The 16,973-nt window shown below is 39.3% G+C and overlaps 1 protein-coding gene across 3 annotated transcripts; it reads right to left on the bottom strand.

Moving 5' to 3' along the window:
- Positions 1 to 632: 632 nt before the first annotated feature.
- LOC103102764 (gastrula zinc finger protein XlCGF17.1-like) lies at positions 633 to 13,815 on the bottom strand. Of its 3 annotated transcripts, none has more exons than XM_007500451.3 (4): positions 13,621 to 13,815; positions 12,503 to 12,629; positions 5,216 to 5,374; positions 633 to 2,745 (listed from the first exon to the last, which is right to left on the bottom strand). In XM_007500451.3, exons 1-4 carry the CDS (start codon positions 13,642 to 13,644, stop codon positions 2,030 to 2,032), a joined length of 1,026 nt encoding a protein of 341 aa, XP_007500513.2. In that variant the 5' UTR covers positions 13,645 to 13,815; the 3' UTR covers positions 633 to 2,029. The 3 variants fall into 3 exon arrangements, with proteins under 3 accessions (XP_007500513.2, XP_016280061.2, XP_007500515.2); XM_016424575.2 differs by lacking the exon at positions 12,503 to 12,629 and adding an exon at positions 6,298 to 6,586 and having other exon boundaries at positions 13,621 to 13,805; XM_007500453.3 differs by lacking the exon at positions 13,621 to 13,815 and adding an exon at positions 6,298 to 6,586.
- Between the last annotated feature and the right edge of the window lie 3,158 nt (positions 13,816 to 16,973).

The following is a 16,973-nucleotide window of genomic DNA, read 5'->3' as shown; positions in this document are numbered from 1 at the left end:
CTTATACTAGACAATAAACCTTAATTTATAATGAATCCTAAAGTAATTATAAAAATTTCAAACAGCTCGTTAAAATAATATATTAAATCAAACTTTCAAATATAACTGTCAGTTTCTCTTCGCAGAGAACCGACACAGCTCCTATCTCTCTGTTCCAATGGTTCTACTTTGTCAGTTCACACAAAACAGCTCTCTAGAGCCCCTCAGGTTCTGAAGAGAAATGCTTCAGTAAACACACTCTTTTGATTTCAATATGAATCTCAAATCAGTCTCTCAAAATAAACAAATCTTCTTTTCTGTCAGAGAATGACCCAGTCACCAACTGTCTCCAAAACAAGTCAGAGACTGGACCTAGAATTCTCCAACTGTCCCTCTCTTATCCTAGACCTCTTAAAGTGCCTGCAGCACACTGTTTCCTCTCTCAAAGAGGACAGTGTAAAAATCACAAACCCTTTCTCTGACCTATATTTCTGCTCCTAACTAAACCGAGCAAACTAAATTAAATTCTTATAATAACAGCAGTGATGAAATAGTTGGGTTTTGGCAAGACCCTTATGGTCTCAGACTGATTTCAATTCCTTCTTCTTTCCCCAATTTCAGGGTCACAAAAGATGTCAGTAAAAACCACAAGGTAAGAGGCTTAATTCTTTAATGTTACAACCCAGAGAGTATATGGAAGTATAGAAGACAATGTAATGGTGGGACTGAGAGAGGGGGCATCAAATTGTGAGGAACAGGAAACCAGCTGCTAGAGGGGGCTGATTAAAGTGTAGCCACTTCCTTTTTCCCCACTAAGCTTAATGAATTCTGGACCTGACCAAGAGTGAGTCAAACCCCTCCCAACTTTCTACTCTTTGAGCTTTGAATCTTCCCTCCTATTACAAACTTTAGAGACAGTCTTTGGAATACTAAATGGCAAATTTATTCTTGGGGAAAAGAAAGATAAAAAGGGAAAGGGTAGGACAGAGGGACTGGGGAGATCCTACCCCTATCTTTTCTATAACTATATTTGATGGGAGATCAAACTGTCTTTCAAGAGTAAAATGATGATTCAGGATGATCTTTAACAATAAAGCAGAAACACTTCTTCAGCAACAGCCAGGTAGGAAAAGGTATATGGAAAACCAATTCTGCTCCCTAGCTCTGGTCAGTCTCTGGTGAGAAAGTGTCAATCAGAGAAGTGAGAAGAGTAGTGACCAGACCTAGTTCTGGCCAACAGTTTTCTCCTTTGAATCTTCTTTGGAATTCCATGGAATTCTTCCCCTGCTGGCTCATGACTGTTCCATCTGCTTCTTGGGTCCATTTTCATTACCTTTCAGGTTTTCTCTGCTTTTTGACTCTTGACTACAACAGTTAGCTGTCTTTATCTCTATTACTGAGCATCACATTTTATCTATGACTATTTCTAAGTTCTATAATTATTTTACCTATGATTGCTATATCTATGGGCATAGTTATTCAAATAACTGGATCTCTCTCTTACCATAAATCACAGTTACCAATGGATTAACATATGGCCACTCAAAATGAATGTAAATGACTAAAGGCACTAATTAGCAATTATTCTTTCATTATTTAAGTTTATTCAGGGTTGTTGTTAAGTCTTTTAGGGCCTAACTTCCTAGAGTTTTATAGAGAATTTGAAGAATGAGAATATTTTATCAGTAGAGAGATGAATGATTTTGGTAACCTCTTTATAGTGTTAGCCAATGAGCCACATAAGAGCATCAGTCTCCCTGCTTCTTAGTTTTATTCTTGAACAAAGGAAGCATCACCCAGTGATTCACATTACTGGCCAGACTTTCCTCTGAACAACTGGAGGGATGCTATTTGGACAGGATACCAAACAACTGCTTGTCCTGCCAAGAACTATAACAGTGATTAGACTAGATTAGTTATAGGGATATGATTCTGGTTCAGTCTAAGGCTGTTGCAGAACGGTTGAACTAGATAACATCTTAAGCCCCTTCCAACTGTACCACTGACTCGCTGTACACAGTAATCACATCTCATATGTTAGGGTTCTGCCTCAACCCCAGTCAAGGTCCATCAGTCCAAACAGCAGGGCCCTATAGTGCTGTTTCTTTGTGTGTACCTTGAAGTGGGCTGTGAGCTTAGACTGCTTGGGGAATGCCTTATCACATTCACTGCAGCAGAATGACCTGGCCTTGAGGTGTCTTTGCTGATGGACTCTCATGTCTGCTTTCATTCGAAAGTTTTTGCCACACTCTGGGCACTGGAAGGGTCTTTCTCCTGTATGCAGTCTGATATGCTCAGTGAGATAACAATGTTTGGTGAAGCTCTTGCCACATTCACTACAGGAAAATGGCTTATTTCCCCTGTGCTGGCGCTGATGGGCCTTCATGTCAGCTTTTAGCCTAAAGCACTCATCACACTCTGGGCACTGGAAAGGCCTTTCTCCCGTGTGCAGGCGTTGGTGCCTAAGAAGATGCCCCTTTTGGCGGAATCTCCTGTCACATTTAGGGCACTGGAAGGGTCTCTCCCCTGTGTGTAGAAGCTGGTGCCGGAGTAACTCGTATTTTCCAGCAAAGATCTTGTCACAACCTGCGCACCAGAAATATTTCTTCGGCCTATGAACTCTAATGTGATTGGCAAGCTGAGACTTGTGGGTGAAGCCCCTGTTACACTCACTACAATGGAATGGTAAGAGCCTAGAGCAGTTCTCATTTTGGGGGTCATGTCCATGGCTTTCCTGTTGATTTGAACGTGAAGACCCAGAATCCCCTGGAATGAAAAACAAAAGGTTCAGATGGTACCCATGGCAAGGTTAAAGGCCTGACCTGACTTGGTGGTAACTGAAATGGCAGCAATGGTGCTCTAAGTTTTGTTGTGAGTTTCATGTATATTATCTCATTTGATCTTTATGACAACCCTGGAAGACAGAGCCCCACTTTACAGAAGGGAACACTGAAGTCAAGAGAGGCCAAGTTGCTTGCCCATGGTTCTGAGCTAATAAATGTCTGCAGCAGGATCTGAATCCAGTCTTCCTTGCAGCTAGGCCAGTGCTCATTTCTGTATGTGATGATAGTTTACTGTCAGCAAAGAACATGTCTTATTTACTTTGGTAGCCTGCCCAATATGGAGCCTAGCACTCTGCCAGTGGGATGTATGGGAGGAATGCTGGGTTTGAGCCCCAACTCTGACATTTATCAGCTGTGTGCCTCCGCTGACTCTCATGTACAGAAGAGTGATAATAATCCTTCCATTTTTATGTGGACCAAACAGTACAGTGTATGCAAAATTCTAAAAGGCACTCTATAAATATAAAACATTTAATGTCCATTGAACTGAATTTACCACTCAGTTAGATACTAGCTCTGTGGCCTGACCTACGGTGAAAATTCAGTTGCTGTCCTGTGTTTCATTGCCAGAGAGGTGATTACTCCTTCCCTAAATTCACTTCTTCATTAATGCAATGAAATATAATCAGAGTGCTGAAACCATGTTGAAACGGGAGACTTTACAAACCCCAGGATGGCAGGTAGTAAGTAGTAAGGTCTTGCATATAGTATCAAGTGACATTAAACTTGTGTTAGTCCATGTATTTCCCCTTTGAATGGAGCCAGTAAAGTGTGGATGGAAAATACTTTGGGAGAAAAAAGAACATCACTGCTCCATCCTTCTCCAATTTGTGGAATAACTTACATAGATGATCTCTGAGAGATACCCAGCATTATCATTACTTTCTGAATGTCACCATCATATTCAATAAAGTTTCCAGGAAGATGCAATGCTAGGAGAATGATACATTTTTAGGAGATGGAAGTAGAAACTTATAAAACAAGCATAGAAGAATTCCTCAGAAACTGTGATTGGTTTTCCTGCGATCTCTGCTACACATACAGGTTTGGCCAACATTTATGATCATAATAAATAATGAAAAGCTATGTTTGCATTTTAATGTTTTTTAATTCACTTTCCTTATAATTGATCAGTAATACCTAACATGTAAATGACATCTTATGGTTACAAAACACTTTAAACACATTACCTTATCTGACTTTCATAACACTTCAGTGAAGTAATAACTATAAAGTGCTTTGTGTGTAAGGCAAAGTTTTTTTTACCTCATTCTACAAGTGAGTAAACAAACATAGAGAGGGTTGAACTGATTAAAGTCACACAACTTGTAGGTGGTAATAACATAACAGCTGACATTTATAAAGTAGCTACTACATGCCAGACACTGTGCTAAGGGCTTTGCAAATACCTTATTTGATCCTCAAAACAACACTGGGAGAGGAGTGCTATTATTATTCCCATTTTATGGATGAATAAACTGAGGCAAAAAGAGGTTAATTGATTTGCCGAGGGTCACAGTCAGTGGTGTCTAAGGCAGAATTTGAACCGAGTTCTTCTTGACTTGAGGTCTCATGTTCTAACTACCTAGCTGCTAAGGTGGCATAGCTGTGACTGTTGCTGGAATTGATAGGATTTGGCAAATGATTGGGTGTGATATATAATTATGTGCTAGAGTCTACCAGTATTGACTCCATGTCTGCCCCTCTCCTTCAGGCTCTGATGATCTGGGATATATGTCCCCAGAAGAAAAGTCTGGCTACTAATGTGCGTAGAACTACCCCTATGAAAGGAAATCAGATAAGAGCTCAAGCTTGTCTCCTATGAGAGATAAAATCTTGATCATATTTTATGACTTCTATCCTATTTTATTTCAGATGTCTTTTATTTAAGTAAAAGAGGTGGCAGGAATCTCACCAAAGTAAATAGTAAATAAACTATGTGTTTTCTCTCTGACCTATAGTGATAATTGGGAACTCTTAAACCCCCTTTTCCCTCAGCCTGGGACAAAAATTCAGACCTTACCATCCACAGCATCCCTGGCTCACTGGAAATCAAAAGCCAAAAATGAAACAACTACCCTCATGATGTTACATAATGGGACTTCCTGACTCATGAAAGGTTTTTGTTCTTTTTAAAAACCAGAATTTCAGGAATTCTGATCATGTAGGAAAAATAGAGAACTCCTCTTTGTGCATTTAAAATGAGTCAAATATCCAATATGACAGTGAAGTTTGTTGAGCCCTAGACAGTTAGTCTCTTTACCATTTTTCTGAAGTCCATCCTGTCTAGACACCAAACCCCAATTCAGCTCAGCATTAAAGAATGATTTAAGTTTCACAGCTAGGAAAAGCTAAATGTGCTTTTTTTGCTTCATTGTACCACCCTTTCTTACCACAAAGCAGCTGCATCTTGGTGAACTTCAAGTCAAGATGCTCATCAGTTTTGATACCAATTGTCAGGTCTCTTGTCCCGAAGTTTCCCTGATCTCTGATGAATGGTTCTTCCCCTTGTTCAATCCAGGTGATCAAGTTGGGCTTGGAAATGGCACAACCTATAGAGAAGCCACAAAGAAGCAATTAAATTATTTTAAAATAATTTGCATTAGAGGAACAAATTAAAAGGATCACATATGCAAAAATACATGGATCCTGGGGTGCCATAAAGCAGAATATAACTGTTCACGCTCTAGCAGAATTAGGCTTAATGTATTTGGTACTAAGCCATCATGCTTTGTTTTATGTCCCCATTCTTTATAACTCAAATACCATTACATAATATATAGCAACTTAATAAAATAAATTCAAATTATTTTTTGTCTTGAGAATTTCTTGAGAGCCACTCGAGTAGACTCAAAATGTGCTGAATTATCACAAAATAAGATTTCAAATCCCAGGGATTTAGAAGTAACTGACTTTAGAAGAAACATTTCCTATAGTTTTCTTGGGAATGGTTTCCATTACCACTTAGAGTGAATGGATAGGTCATGTTTTTAGAAGGAGAGCTGTATGATTTAGATGAAGACACTTAAGAACTAAGCTTTTGTTGCTGAAAATGATGTCACCTATAAAAACTCTCATATCTCCATATTTAACTTAGAAACAATTTTTTTAACCTGTTTAAAAACCTTCCAAACAGAATTTCAGAGGTCTTTGAACCCACTTTTGAAAAACGAAACTGTCTGATTAGTTTACAAGAACAAATGATTGATATGATGAAAGATGGATCAATGCATCATATTTATACAACACTATAACATTTACAAAACATTTTCTTTACAACCCTATAAGGCAGGTAATGATTAATAAAGTATTGTTATTCCCATTTTAAAGATGAAGAAACAGGCTCATAGAGATGAAGTTATTTATTTGCCCATTTCAAACAGCTGGGTAAGTGTTGGAGTAGCGTTTGAACCTAGGACTCTGTTCTACTACCTCTTCCCATTTATACAGTGATCTGTCCAAAGTTACCAATGACCTTTTACTTGCCAAAATTGGTGCCTCTTCTCAGGTGTCATCTTCTTTGGTCTCTTTGTAGCATTTGGCACTGCTGATTGCTCCTTCCTTCTTCTCTTCTTTGGGTGTTCTTGACACTGCTCTCTCCTTATTCGTTTCCTATGTGTATGACTGTTCCTTCTCAGTCTTCATTGCTTGATCATTATTCTTGTCCAGTTCCCTATGTGGGTGTTTATCCCATGGCTCTGTCCTGGGTCCTCTTCTCTTCTCTCTTATACCAGTGGTCTCCAAACTTTTTTGATTGTGCACCCCTATTAGTAAAAAATTGTGTATGCACTCCGAATATCTATGTATATTTATTTAGAAGTATATACCTATAATATTATACATATTATAAAATGCAAAAAATACAAATTAAAGAATGAGCTAAGATAAACCATATTAAAATACTTAATAATACAAACCTTTTTGCTATCACTAAAATATTAATATGAGTACAATTAAAGTATTTTTAGAGAAAGGAATATGATTGAATTATGCTTCAGCAACTTGGAAATTTTACGTTAGCACTTTATGACCATGATCTGCAGTGAACCAGCAAAAGCATTGTTTTAAGTTTGGTTTATTAGAGAACTTTGTCAAATTTATAAGAACATGAGTCATTTCCCAATTGATAAAATGTCAAAGGATGTGAACAGGAAGTTTTTGGAAGAAGAAATCAAAGCTACATAGTCATATGAAAACAGGTTCTAAGTCATTATTGGTTAGATAAATGCAAATTAAAACAACTTTGAGATACCATCTCATACCTATTAGATTGGCTAAAATGATAAAAAGGCAAAATAACAAGTGTTGGAGGTAATGTGGAAAAATAGAGACATGAATACACTGTTTGTGGGAACTGTGAACTAATCCAACCATTTTGGAAAGCAATCTGGAATTATGCTCAAAGAGTTATACAACTGTGTATACCCTTTGACCCAGTAATACACTATTAGGTCTGTTTCCCAAGGGGATGAGGAAAAAAAGGAAAAGAACCTATAGGTTCTAAAATATTTATTGCGAGGTAGTAAGAATCCGGAAATGGATGGAATGTCCATTAATTGGGGAATGTTTGGATAAGTTGTGGTGTATGATTGTGATTGAATACTACTGTTGTATAAGAAGTGATGAATGGGTTGATTATAGAAACATGTAAAGACTTGCATGAGATAATGAAGAGTGAAATAAGCAGAACCAAGAAAACACTATATACAGTAACAACAATACTGATCTAAGAGTAAATGTGAATAAGTTATTCTGAGTGATAGGAATATTTATTATTCAACCACAAAATCAATCACAAAAGATCAATGTAGGAAGATACTATCTACCTCCAAAGAAAGAATTGATATATGGAACTATATACTGTATAGTTTCACATATGTATCTGTGTCAAATATTGGCCTTTGGTATGGGTTAGAGGGGAGGAAACACTGAAATATAACCAAAAAAATTTTTTTAAAGTTCCATTTATTTCAATACTTGTCTTTGATGGCTGTCAGAGCAGAAAATGATACTTCACATACATTTGCAGCTGTAAATGGAAGAAGTAAATTTTTGTTTGGGCTTACTAAATCATGATACTAATTTTTCAGTTCCATCAAACACTTACACAGAGGTTTTTGTTTAAATACTTCTTGTAAATTTCCATTTTTCTTGATGTCAATCAATTGTTCTTACAAACTAATCTTAGTATGTTACACTAAAATTTTTAATAAGTGAGCTCAAAGCTCACTGAAATTTTTTCTATGATTTTTAAAAAAGGTTAATTCCTTTTCCAAGCTAAGTGTGCAGATATGAGAATTTTTATAGGTGACATTTTTGGCAAGAAAGGCTTTTATATCTTCCTACTTGCAGTGGCTTCATACCATCACTGGCTATTCTCTCAAGGTATAATATATATGTAGGGTGAGGTTCACCATCAACAACAAATGAATGTCAATTCATATTTCAAAAAACTAGATAATGTAACACATCTGCTATACATTGCAATATGTTAAATACAAGTTAACAAAGTAAAGGTACCATTTTCATGGTTTGGAAACCTCTCTTTCTTCACTGACTGTCTGATAAATGGACTGAGTGAGGAGGGTGCCAGGAGCAATTGCTATATTAAATATTAGTAAAGCTTAATTTCTTTGTTTTTAAGGTAAGGTAAGGTCAAGGAACGGAATCTTTGTTTTCAGCGATACAGGGAATTTGTGGATGAGGAAACTCCCTTTACCAGTGGAGGTTGATACCTTCTCTGCAACTTACAAGTTTAGACAACTGATTAGAACAGAAGTGCCAAACACACAGCCCTGGTTGACATCCCCTACTTCTACTTGAGTTTGACCTCACTGGACTGGGTCACAAAGTTAAATGACTTGTCTAGATTACATAGCTAGTGTGTGTTAGAGACAGGGACTGACTCCAAGTACCCCTTCCTACTTTTCCTGTCTTTTTACGCCTCACTGTCCCCTCTATGTACTCTGCAATCCAGTGACACCAACCTCCTTATATATGACACTCTATCCCTTAACTCTGGGCATTTTCACTGACTGTCCCCCAGGCCTAGAGCTGTCTCTCATTTCTACCTCAAGGATTCGCTGGTTTCCTTCAAGTCTCAGCCAAAGTCTTACTTTGTCTAAGAAAGTTTTTCTAGTTCTTAATTTTATTCTTTTTCCTGTCCCCAGAGATTATTCCAATTTATGCTGTATATATATCTTGTTTGTATATGGTTGTTGGCATGCGGCCTCCCCCCATTAGCTTCCTTAAACAGCGAATTCTTTGTGTGCCCAGAACTCAGCACAGGGCTGGGCCCATGGTATGAGCCTAATAAATGCTAATTGACTAGACTTCCTCACTCTAAAGTCAGCTCTCTAGCTACTATGCAACACTGTCTCTTAATGTTTAAATAAATAAGAAACATAAATAGACATTCTAATACTTTCTTATCCCTCAAAAGATTAGCTATAAGCCTACTTTTCTATATCAGAGGTGACAAATATGTGGCCCATTAACACTCCCAAATGTAGCCCAAACCAGGTGAAAATATGGTTGGGGAATATTTAACAAAATGAATAAAAATACAATAAGACATAGACAAAATTACATTTTAAAACTAAGTCAATATGTGGCCCACAGATCAGTGGCTCCTGGTTCTATCTTGAGTTTGATGCCACTGTTCTATGCTACCTCTCTTGGTAACCTCATAATTTCCCAAAGTTTCAATTATTGCCTCTGTGCAGATGACTCCCAAATCTATGTAGTAAGTCCAACTCTTTCTTCTTAACTCCAGTTCTATAGTACTAATGATCTTTTGGACATCTCCTTCTGGATGTCCCTGAAGTATCTCAAAGTCACTAAGATTAAACCAAAAACTTATTTTTTCCTATTGAACTTTTCAGGCACTCATATTTACAAAAGTGGAGTCATCCTTGTTTTTTCTTCCTCCCTTACATATCACACCCAATCATTTGCCAAATCCTATCCATTCCAGTCCCATAACATGTTATGTATCCATCCCCTTTTCTCCAGCCACACTATCACCCTAATTCAGATCTCTACTGACTCTTGCTTATAAGATGGCAACAGTCACTTTGATTGTCCCCTAGCCTCATCTGTCCCATATTTAATCTGCCTTCTCGGTGGCTACCCTACTTATTTCTAGCAGACAGTTTGACCCTGTTGCTCCCCTGTTCAAGAAATTCTGTGACTCCCTCTTGCCCACAGGATCAAATATAAACTTCTCGGGCTTTTTATGCCCTTCACAAATCTGCCTCTAGACTACCTTTTTGAGATCAATACACATTCCTTTCATTCACTCAGTTTAACTTCTAGACCAAGAAGACAGTTTGCTATTGCCTACAAATGAACTTCCTTTCCCTATTCTTTTGTAAAGCTGTTCTCCAGGTCTGGAAAGCACTCCTTCCTCATCTCCACCTTTTAGGCTCCTTATCTGCCTTCAAAATTTGCTCAGGTATGATCATGACCTATATGAAGCCTCTCTTGATATTACCCAAATGCTAATGCCCTCACTTTGGGAATTACTTTATATACAATTTTCTATGTACATGTTGTATCCTGTTAAAAGGGGATTGATGAGAACCCCTGGAAGGCATGGATTGAGATTAGTTTGATTGAGTTGGTGAATAGAAGGTAGGTTCCTTGAGATTAGAGGGTTGTTTAGTTTTTGCTATTGAATCTCTAGTATCTAGTACAGAGTACCCAACACATAGCAGGCACTTAATAACTATCAACTGAATGAAAGGGATCTCTCAAACAATTTCTGGAAGTAGGTGGTAAGAAGGTCCAAGTCACAGGTGAAAAAGATGGTCTGATTTAGGCTTCAATGCTGGATGGGAGATGGGGAATTTGATGAACAGTGGTTGTGGTGAATTAGTTTTCCATCTCAACCTCTTCAAATCTAGTTTTTATACAAACAATTCTGCAAAAACAACACTCATGAAAATCACTAATAAATATCATGCAGTTAAATCTATCAGCAATTACTATAAATTTTATTTAAACCTTTGTTTTGAAAATGACTTGACTCCCATTCTCTGTGAAGCCTTTTTAATCCCATTCCAGACCAGTGATTTCTTCTGCTTCTGAACCTTTATGGCTCATCTGACAATTAAACTTGTATTGCCTCCTGATGTAATACTTGCTATAATGAACTTAAAAAAAAACCCCTCTTGTATCACTAGTGACAATTCCATATTTTAAGTACAGTTTACTTTTGGTCTCAACAAAGAACAATCTCTTTTAGAGCAAACAGGTATGGTTTCTTAGGCATCTATTTATTCTTCCTAGAACTTTAAGAGACTTTCAGAGAATAGGCATGAAAAAAATTTTAATTGGTGGATTAATGAAGGTAATGATATTCTCTGACATACCAGTACATAGGAGAAGTCTGGAATTCTTGTGTGTTCAGAAAAGACTTTTTCACGATCTGCTATGTAAAACCGGTCATGGCAAGATAGTGGAATCAAAGTTGTAAAAAGAGAACCAAATGACATACAGAAGGCAAGAACATTTGAGATCTCATTCATTGTTAACAGGCATCCATTAGATACGTCTGGGGCTAAAATGAAGTAGATGATGACCATCTAAATGAGACTGAGGTATCTAACAACAACATTACCATTAGCTAGGCACTATTGACAAATACCTGAAGTAGCATTGAGTCAAGTCAGACCAGTATGAAAGTCTGAGTATATACAGTGAATAAACTTTTCAATTTCTTGGTGATTTCATCTCAATTAAATAATTATAGTTGCTACCATCTTATATCATTTTTATCTTTGCCTTCCTGGTACCTAGCACATAGTAGGTGCTTAATAAATGTACAGAATTGAAAATATTGTCATCTATCCACTCATTAAGGTCCAAGCACTCCTATACGATTTATAAACGGTAAACCTATGGGAACATCAATCAACTGAGTGTCAGAGAACTCCTGCCAGTGGTGATTTTGAGAGCTAAATGATCTTTTGAGGCCTCTTCATCTGGCTTATTTTAAGAGTTACTCACAAAAGTATCTTTTGAATTAAAACTATTAAAATCTATCCAACCACTCACTGAAGTCCAAGTATTTATACCAAAGCAGGAAAAAAGAATATCTGTCATTTATAGCAGCATTTTTTTGTTGCAGCACAAACCTAGAAACAGGTTCACAGTCATTGAGTTCAGCACAGTGAATACATTGTGACATATGAAAATAATGGAATACATCACAAATGTGGAAAAATTTGAAGTAGAATGAAATATTAACTAGGAGAACAACAAACATGATTACAGTAACACAAATAAAAACATAGCCAAACTTAGATAAATGTAATGGTCAATCTTGGTCTGAGAGAACAGATGAAAGATACTTTTTTTTATCTGCATAGAGGTAGGAGTTATAGGAACAGAATGTTATATACACTATAAACAATCATTTTTGGGGTCAGTTTTGCATTTCTTTAAAAAAGAGTGTATAATAGGAGTGGGGCAGATTCTGTAAAGTAGCTAAGGTAAAAAGCAAAAGGCATCAATAAAACTTTTTCTAAAAAGGAAACTAAATGATATGAAAAGAATAATTTAAATTTCAGGAAACGTATTTCTGGTTGTGGCTGTAAGTGCTGGATGATTTTTTGAGGTCTTTTTAAATGCCTGATTCTACATAAGTCTCAGAGCTCTGTATAATAACACCTTACCCAAGGAAACCAAGGTTTCATAATTGGTCTTCACCACATGCTTGTAAAGCTCTTTCTGCCATTCATTGAGGCTTTTCCATTCCTGCTCTGTGAAATATATGGTCACATCATCAAATGTCACAGACACCTGGAAACACAAGACTCATTTTAAATTTTACTCATTTAAATGCCTCATTCAAAGATATTTCTTCTATTTGATTCCTTTCATATAAGATGGATGCTATAAACTGATTCCTACCAGGTGTGTGTATACATACACATACATATGTAGGTATAAATATATATATATATTCATATATATAACCCTTACCTTTTGTCTTAGAATTAATACTAAGCATTGGTTCCAAGGCAGAAGAGAGGAAAAGACTGAGCAACTGGGGTTAAGTGACTTGCCCAGGGTCACACAGATAGGAAGTGCCTGAGGCCACATTTGAACCCAGGACTTCCCATCTCTAGGATGATCAACCAGATATATTTTCAATACTTTTATTACAGCCAACAAGAAGACCTAGTAGCTCATCTAATAAGACTGTAAGATAGCAACAACCAAGGCAGCAAATGCTTAAGGAAAGCCGATGCACACCGTCCAAGTGAGATGACACATCATCTTTGAAAACCCTTAATGAGTGGGAGAGGGGAGGATGAGGACAGGGAGGAGGATCCTGACAAACTGCAGGGAAATAGCCTGAGAGTCCAGAGAGTCATCTGATCTCCCAAATCCCAAACTCCCCCGGGGGCTCGGGAAGGCTCTCTCCCCTCTCGCCCTAATCCCAAAGGGATTGGGTCTCACTGCCCCCTGGGGGGGGGGGGCACAGCAGCTTCCTCCCGCCTCTTTGCGGATCTGACCCCAGGCTCTCCCCTCACATTCCCGAGTCTAGGACGGGGCTCCTGGCCGGGTTAAAATGCAGTCTGGGTGGCTAGCGATGTGACTTCATCTCTCTGAGCCTCAGTTTCCCCCTTTTATTAAATGAGCAGTTGGGCCCTCGACGACTTCTCTCAGGTCCCTTCAAGGTCTGGATTTAGACCCTTCAGGCCCGGCCCTGCAGTCGGGAGGTGTCCCTCGAGCCCTTCCCGAGAGCTCTGCCTCTCTCGTCCCGGGCCTTCACGGCTGCTCTTACCCGAGCAGGAGCTCTAGGGGCCATGGCCTCCGCCTTGTCTCGTCCCGCCCCGGTTCCTCAGTGCCAGCCCAGTTCTAGGAACCGCATCAGTCAGGCCGCGCGCCATCCGGGTCACCCCCCCCCCCCCCTTCATGCAGGGAGGGGCCTCCCCCCTTCCTCCGCCTTGCGCGTTGCTCCTTCACAGCGCCCCCTGCGGGCGAGCGAGTGGGCGGATACCCGCCAAGCGGCTGCCCGGCTCCTTCCTGGCGCTGCTCCAATCCCAGCTCTCCTCCCAGTCAGTGCTTGCTATACAAGAATGCAATGCCCCCATGGAACAGATGAAGACTCCGAGGTTCAGAGAGTAGAAGAATCCCGTAGCCAGATGCAGTCTTTCGGCCTTTCAGGTCAAGTCTCCGTCCCAGTGCACCGTGGGGGTGACCCGATGTTGCACCTGGGATTATCAGGGCTTTGAGTGGGGGGTCTCCGGAACCCTTACCTTCAGTAGGGTGATGTTAAATGTTTCACAACTGGTTCCCCGAAAGGGAAAAAAATGTATGCACAATACGCTTAAAATTTATTATTTTTTTCCACAATGCACTTTTAAGTTTAGTCTGCATAATTAACGTTTCTCCATCACTTTCTAGACACTCGACAGAACAATACACCAAGCCCTGATTGGGAGACAATCGATTGCTGACTGAGATCTAAATGCTCAGACTGAAAGTTTAACAATCAGCTGAGCTGGCAGGAACTTTTTCTGGTATAATATTGATTCTCTATAAAAATATCAAGGATTCTTATGGTTACAGTTATGCCAGAAAATGGAAAACCAGAACTGTTCCTCGGGAGTTCCAAAATCTCTTTTGCCCATCATGAAACGCCCCCCCCCCCCCCCCCCCCCCGCGCACCATTTTACTGCCCCTAGCCACGCTATCCCGGTTTTTTCCATTTTGTCACTGTCTCAATCTGCATCGCACTCCAGCTGGGAAGTGATCTGACTCGGGGCTGATAGTCACTCTCTCTACTCTTAGAGAAGGGAACTCGGTCAGTCCCCTGGCAATGCCGGCATTCTTTGCCCTGAATTCTACGCACCCTTTCCACCTCTAAGTCTCATTGATATAGGACTCTCTTCTTATTGGTGGAGATCAAGGCTCTGTGCCCGAGAGAGGGTCGAGATGAAGGAGAATTAGAGAGGAGAAATTTGCTCCTCTCTGAGCTCCAGGGTCTCTTTAGGAGGTTTCTGGCTTCCAGTTTGGAAAAAGAAGTTGCTAATCCCATTTCAAATTGTTGAAGAGAGAGAATAAGACTTTGGGAAGAAGCTGATGTGAGAGGAACTGATAGTCTTTGCCATGTCTCCAACCCCAACTTGTTACATTAAAGATTTTGGGAGCTTCCCCTTGGGTGAGATCTAGGACATTCTCTATTGACTGAGTTATTTTCCCCCAAAGGGAAAGAGTTACATCACTCTGTATTGTCTGGTGCCCGTTTAGTATACTTTCTCTAATTTCTGTTTGATATCACATTGGATGAATGAGCTTTTTGTTTTTTATGCCACTTCCTCTGTATTGGTTGTGGAATTGGTATTTATTTGATGGGAAAGAAATCAAGCCTTGGATAAATAAAAGTTGAAGTCTTGCTCCCCACTACCCCTCAATTAAGAGACAATGGTCATCAGGGCAGTTGGGCATCTCAGTGAATTGAGAACCAGCCCTAGAGATGGAAGGTCCTGGGTTCAAATTTGACTTTGGACACCATCTAGCTGTGTGACCCTGGCAAGTCACTTAACTCTCATTGCCTAGCTCTTACTATTCTTCTGCCTTGGAACCAATACACAGAACTGATTCTAAGATGAAAGGTAAAGGTTTTTTTGTGTGTGTTTTTTTAAAAAAGTGATCAAAAGTTAGATTGAACCTGAAAATCATATACCTTCAACTACTAATATTTAATTAAGATGCAGACAGATATAACTTTAGCCCTGTAGCCTTTCTCTCTGAGGAGAGCAAAATATCTAAGCTTTCGATCCCAACCTTTTTGGTTTCCCAACTTGGCAGGAATTAAAGTCTCCTTTGGTGGAGAAGAAACTAGAGGTGCCTATTCTGCCTCCCTTTAAGCTGCAGAAAAAACAGTCCATGCTACTACATGTGAGGATAGCTCTCACCATATAAATTTGGTATAATAATACCTCATAGAGTTGCTGAAAGTCTTAAACGAGGTAATGAAAAGTAAATACTTTGTAAACTTTAAAACACTAGAAATGTCAGCTATTTTGATTATCATTTTTATCTAACAGGGACTGTCACTACAAATTCTGAGAAGAGGAGGAAAGGGTAGCAGGTTGGAGGAAAGAAGGCATCTTAATAGTAATGGAGAAGAGGGGCAGCTGGGTGGCTCAGTGGATTGAGAGCCAGGCCTAGAGACGGGAGGTCCTGGGTTCAAATCTGTCCTCAGACACTTCCCAGCTGTGTGACCCTGGGCAAGTCATTTGACCCCCATTGCCTAACCCTTACCACTCTTCTGCTTTGGAGCCAATACACAGTATTGACTCCAAGATGGAAGGAAAAAAAGAAATAGTAATGGAGAAGAATGTGACAGTCCAGCCATAAACATTGCCTCTCTTCTCCAACTTCCTTCTACCTGTTTTGTCTCTGGACTTCATGTATATATGAAGTAAAGGAAAAAGGGCACAGGACCTCCAACCCATCTGATAAATCCTCCAGCTTTGCTGCCCAGTCAAACATTTCAGCAGATAGCTGACTGTAGAGTGTTTCAGGACTGTTGCAACATTTCAGTGAAATAACTAGCCATAAAGTGCTCTAGGGTTTAAACAATCATCCAGGTTTAGTAATATTGTGAAGTATATGTGTAGGGTCCCAACTCTGGGAGGACAGAACTGCTTTGCTGAGCTTTCCCCTAGCATGCTAGTGATAGTGTGCTAGTAATAAAGGCTTTCCCTTGCTTGAATTGCATTGTCTTTGTGTGCTCCTTGGGTGGTTTGCAACTCGGACCCTAACATATATAGTAAGGACAAAGGCTAAGAGCTAAAGAGATTATTGGTATACAACTATAAATAATTTCTTATTAGGTTCCTTTAAAAAAAAAGTATACTTAACAGTGACCAAAAGACACTCTCAATCTATTTGTAGTTCCTTTTCCTTCCTTCCTTCCTTCCTTCCTTCCTTCCTTCCTTCCTTCCTTCCTTCCTTCCTTCCTTCCTTCCTTCCTTCCTTCCTTCCTTCCTTCCTTCCTTCCTTCCTTCCTTCCTTCCTTCCTTCCTTCCTTCCTTCCTTCCTTCCTTCCTTCTTTCCTTCTTTCCTTCCTTCCTTCCTTCCTCCTTCCTTCCTTCCTTCCTTCCTTCCTTCCTTCCTTCCTTCCTT

The sequence above is a fragment of the Monodelphis domestica genome, chromosome 7 (genome assembly GCF_027887165.1).
Source record: "Monodelphis domestica isolate mMonDom1 chromosome 7, mMonDom1.pri, whole genome shotgun sequence".
NCBI classification, from domain to species: Eukaryota; Metazoa; Chordata; class Mammalia; order Didelphimorphia; family Didelphidae; genus Monodelphis; species Monodelphis domestica.
The sequence above is the reverse complement of the archived record's forward strand: the minus strand, read 5'-3'. Positions and strand labels throughout refer to the sequence as shown.

Excerpts from the sequence above, each read along its gene's own strand:
- LOC103102764 (XM_007500451.3), bottom strand. The coding sequence starts at position 13,644 with ATGGCCCCTAGAGCTCCTGCTCGG. Across the intron at positions 12,630-13,620 it reads CCCCTAGAGCTCCTGCTCGG|GTGTCTGTGACATTTGATGA; the intron begins GTAAGAGCAGCC and ends TTGTGTTTCCAG. Across the intron at positions 2,746-5,215 it reads CAAGATGCAGCTGCTTTGTG|GGGATTCTGGGTCTTCACGT; the intron begins GTAAGAAAGGGT and ends TTTTCATTCCAG.